Here is a 4,652-nt window from a genome sequence, read left to right as displayed (position 1 = left end):
AGACTGGCCCATGTTGAGCCAATTTTTGATTGGCTGGATACGGAATGGCGCAGCCAATCTGTGACTAGTAATACACTAGTTTTCATACTCTGATTGGTTATGCAAAAGTATGTGTCTCGGCCTACACACTTACACATTTAACAAAGTAAGACTTTATGTCCGCCATTTTCTATCCAACTAGAAAGCTGGCCAGTCTCTTATTATAGTCTCTATGGTAAACGAAGAACAATAGAAGTTTGTAACCCCTGATGCAAATAAGCCATCTTATTGGTTCCGCCATTTTTCAGCACCAATAGGATTTATGACGAGATGGCCAGACTCTTAGCTAGGGACTCTAGTCCCTGCCAGAAAAATTTCCGCATGACTTGGGTTAAATCACGTGTTGCAGTTGGCAGCGCTGCGGCCTAACCTGTCAGAACCGAAGCAGCGGATCCGTGGTCGTAATTTTTTGAGCACATACGTTGGGTTTGCTCCGGTTGTATCGCCGCGCTGGTTGTCGCACGGGACGGATCGTACAGGCTCTCGGACGGATAGTCCCGGCGAGAAATTTCCTGTAAGGAAAGGCAGTTAACATCGATACCGTCCATTACCGAGACGTTTGCGAGAACAAAGCGGGCCAGCACCGCGCGTTTTCAACACGAGAGTTGTCCCTCGACCGTTGTTATCCTGTTATGTGGTGGTGAACGTCGACAGGTGAGTGCACGTTTTTCTTCGTGTCCGTCCTATTCACGATGACGCCTTTGTCCCCTCCGATGCCTTCGTTTTTAACCTCGAGAACAAAAAAAAATAGGGTGCTCAATGAGAACGCGAATAGGCCTCTATTTCGACATCTCTCTTTCTCCTCCTCTTTTTGTCATGTTCGCTCTTTCTCGAAGTGTGTGTGTGTGTGTGTGTTGTGTGGTTGGTGTGTGTGGTGTGTGCGCGCGCGCGCGCTTGCGTGATGAGATGTATGTATGTATGTGTGTGTGCGTGTGGTGTGTGTGTGTGTGTGTGTGTGTCTATCTTAGTCTCTCCAAAGGAATGAGTCGTGCATCACATAATGTAACGGAATATCCATCGTCGATTAACCTTTCCCTTTCACAAAGCTTCTTTCCCAGGAATTTTAAATTTGATTCGACAAAATTCCGTTTTAACTTGGGATAACGCTCAACTACCTGATTTCTTTCTCTTTTTATCTCGAAATAAAGGATATTCCATAGAAATAATTCGCAAATAATATAACTGCCCTTTTTTTTGTCCTTATCTGTTCATACAATAAGTTTGTTCTCGGTAGCTGAACTATTGTGCTAAACTCGTGCTAAGATAAAATAGATATATTTGAAGTTTTAGTGAAAGCGGTAGGAGATGAAAAGTTTTAGTGTAGTCCAGTTCAGTTACAAGAAAATAGGCTTAATTTGATGCAAAGAAAGTAATCTCTTCCTTCAGTTTATATTTTATTGTAATTTATATTTTTAATCGTAACATGTGTAACACATGTATAGAGTATACATATACTTATATGAGAGATACATTAGAGATTGAGGATTTCGAATTGAAAATTAGAATTCAACCAATCGGACCAAAATAGAAAAAAAATTCAACTCATTCAATTGATCAAAATTCTAATCGTTGGTTCATAATTCTCAATTTCCAATGCTTATGTCTGACACAGACTTTAGAAGAGAGAGATATCCAATGTAAAGTTTACATTTATTCCTACAGAAATTATAGTAGCATATAGTAGCGGTGACGCTCACTCGACAAGCATATAGGAACAGGATGTCGGGGCACAGAGGCGGCGGAGGGGCTGGAAGTCATCAAGGTGGTCCCCCAGGCCTCAAGCAGATCGATCTGGATCAAATTTGGGGAGACTTGCGCGAGGGCATAGAGCAAGTCTACAATAGGCAGTGCATGTCGAAGCCGAGATACATAGAGCTATACACGTATCCTTTATATCGTGGGAAGATATAATACCTCTTCGTTTTTTTCCTTTTTTTTCTTCTCTCTCTTTCTCTCTCTCTCTCTCTCTCTCTCTCTCGTGTAAACTGATATGTCTGTAATGTATTTTCCTACTACAAAACATTTCTGCAGACATGTATATAATTATTGTACAAGCGTTCACCAGCAACTTACCAGAACGTCAACTAAAAGTAAAAAAGGACAAATTCAACAAGGTGGTGCGCAGTTAGTGGGTTTGGAACTGTACAAACGTCTGCGTGATTTTCTTAGGAGTTATCTTATTAACTTACTCAGGGTAAATATACACGAAAATTATGCTTTTGTTCCCAAGAGACTTTTAAACAAGTGTTTGCAACATATATTGTAACGTATTGTCCAGCATGGCATTGACCTGATGGACGAGGATGTGCTGCAGTTCTATACAAGACAATGGGAGGAATATCAATTCAGTAGTAAAGTTTTAAATGGCGTGTGTGCGTATCTCAATCGCCATTGGGTACGGAGAGAGTGCGAGGAAGGCCGCAAAGGAATTTACGAAATTTATCAATTAGCTCTGGTTACTTGGCGAGATAATTTATTTAAACAATTAAATAAACCGGTAAAATAATATTCTAGTGAAGTGTCAACTATGTATTTGTCATGCATGTAATAAAATCTGTGCTTTCCTCTAGGTTACCAACGCGGTGCTCAAATTAATCGAGCGGGAACGTAATGGCGAAACGATAAATACTCGATTAGTCAGCGGTGTCATCAATTGTTACGTAGAATTGGGTTTGAATGAGGAAGACCCAGGTGCAAAGGGACAAAATCTAACGGTGTATAAAGATTCATTTGAAAATGTCTTTCTCGAGGATACGGAACGATTCTATACTCATGAGAGTTCAGAGTTTCTTAGACAAAATCCCGTAACGGAATATATGAAAAAGGTAAAGTATACAAAGAACATAACTTTATATATCAAAGTATACAAAGAATGTATTTTACTCCCTTTTTTGCGTTCTTTCCATGTAGGCGGAGCAGAGATTATTGGAGGAACAGAAGCGAGTGCGTGTTTACTTACATCAAACGACCCACGAGCGATTGGCGAAAACGTGCGAGAAGGTACTTATCGAGAAGCATATGGACATATTCCATGCTGAATTTCAGAATCTTCTGGATGCTGATAAGAATACAGATTTGGGTAGAATGTATCAGCTAGTAGCGAGAATACCAAATGGTCTTGGGGAGTTGAGAAACCTTTTAGAAAGTCATATTGCCAACCAAGGTCTCGCAGCTATAGATAAGTGCGGAGACTCGGCAGCTAATGTACGTTTTTTTTCTTATTTAATATAACTATGTTATACATGAGATATCACACGAATTGACCAATTCTTATCACTTACAGGATCCGAAAATTTATGTGAACACAATCTTGGAGGTGCATAAAAAGTATAACGCTTTAGTGCTGGTTGCATTTAATAATGATAGTGGCTTTGTCGCTGCTCTGGACAAGGCTTGCGGGCGGTTTATCAACAGCAATTCTGTCACAAGGGCAGCAAACAGCAGCAGTAAGTCACCTGAACTGTTAGCTAAATATTGCGATCTGCTGCTGAAAAAGAGTAGTAAAAATCCGGAAGAGGCAGAACTTGAAGATACTCTTAATCAAGTTGTAAGTATACTTGATAAATTTCTTTATTTCTTCGCTCGAATTCTCTCGCGAAGAAATCTGCGTTAATTACATTTATTTTTTTTTCACAGATGGTAGTGTTTAAATATATTGAAGACAAGGATGTGTTTCAAAAGTTCTATAGCAAGATGCTAGCGAAACGATTGGTGCAACATATGTCTGCTAGCGACGACGCAGAGGCTTCCATGATCTCTAAACTAAAACAAGCTTGTGGATTTGAATATACTTCAAAGTTACAACGCATGTTTCAGGTAATATAACGTACTTTTTCTTAATTATATATGGATATTGTAAAAAATTAATACACATCAACATCCGTGTCGGCTCGATAGGCATTACTTCAGTATATAAGTGATTTATTCTTACGAGCCTAAGTCCTTCAAATTATATACATATATACAGGGTGTCCCCGTAAGTGGCCATCTCTTTTTATCTCGTAAACTAACAGAGATAGACCTAAATAAATATAATATCAAATTAAACGGCTCTGACTAAACTTTATTGCACAGTGATTACTTAGAAACATTATCTATGTTAGAGAGCGGAGAAACATGCGTAATTTTTGCAAGGTGTATTTTTGTAAAGTGACAACTTTAATAGATAAAAGTTGTAGCGTTTTTTTTAACGAATACAATGATGTGTGATATAACAACATTATCTTACAAATTATACAAATTATTTTGATTTAAAGTTTTACGGGCGACTATTATCTTTTCAGTTTCGGCCCTGTGGTGTGGCTAATTTCCGACTTTCGCGTTGACGATTGACGTGTAATGCTCTCATCTGATCATAGTACTCTCGTTAATGTCAGAGTCGGAAGTTGACCACATTGCAGGACCGAAATTAAAAAGGTAGTAATCGCCCACATAACTTTAAAAATAACTCTTATAATTTGTAAGATAATTTCGTTATATCATACATCAATGTATTCATTAAAAAGAACGCTACAACTTTTATCATATTAAAATTGTCACTTTACCGTGCAAAAATTAATCATGTCTTTCCGCCTGTCTCTTATACACATCTCTGAGCGGGCTGGCAAGGCAGA

General features: G+C 38.8%; 1 protein-coding gene across 1 annotated transcript; it reads left to right on the top strand.

Moving 5' to 3' along the window:
- Window positions 1–400: 400 nt before the first annotated feature.
- On the top strand, window positions 401–3,855 carry LOC105461845 (cullin-1; the record flags this gene model as incomplete). Its single annotated transcript, XM_011708352.1, has 8 exons — window positions 401–693; window positions 1,702–1,922; window positions 2,071–2,233; window positions 2,318–2,536; window positions 2,610–2,864; window positions 2,950–3,243; window positions 3,323–3,586; window positions 3,676–3,855. Coding segments are annotated over exons 2-8 (1,539 nt in total), but the record flags the coding sequence as incomplete, so codon positions are not given.
- Between the last annotated feature and the right edge of the window lie 797 nt (window positions 3,856–4,652).

This window comes from Wasmannia auropunctata, unplaced genomic scaffold, assembly GCF_000956235.1.
Source record: "Wasmannia auropunctata unplaced genomic scaffold, wasmannia.A_1.0 LD276460.1, whole genome shotgun sequence".
NCBI classification, from domain to species: domain Eukaryota; kingdom Metazoa; phylum Arthropoda; class Insecta; order Hymenoptera; family Formicidae; genus Wasmannia; species Wasmannia auropunctata.
This window is presented reverse-complemented; position numbering and strand designations above follow the sequence as displayed.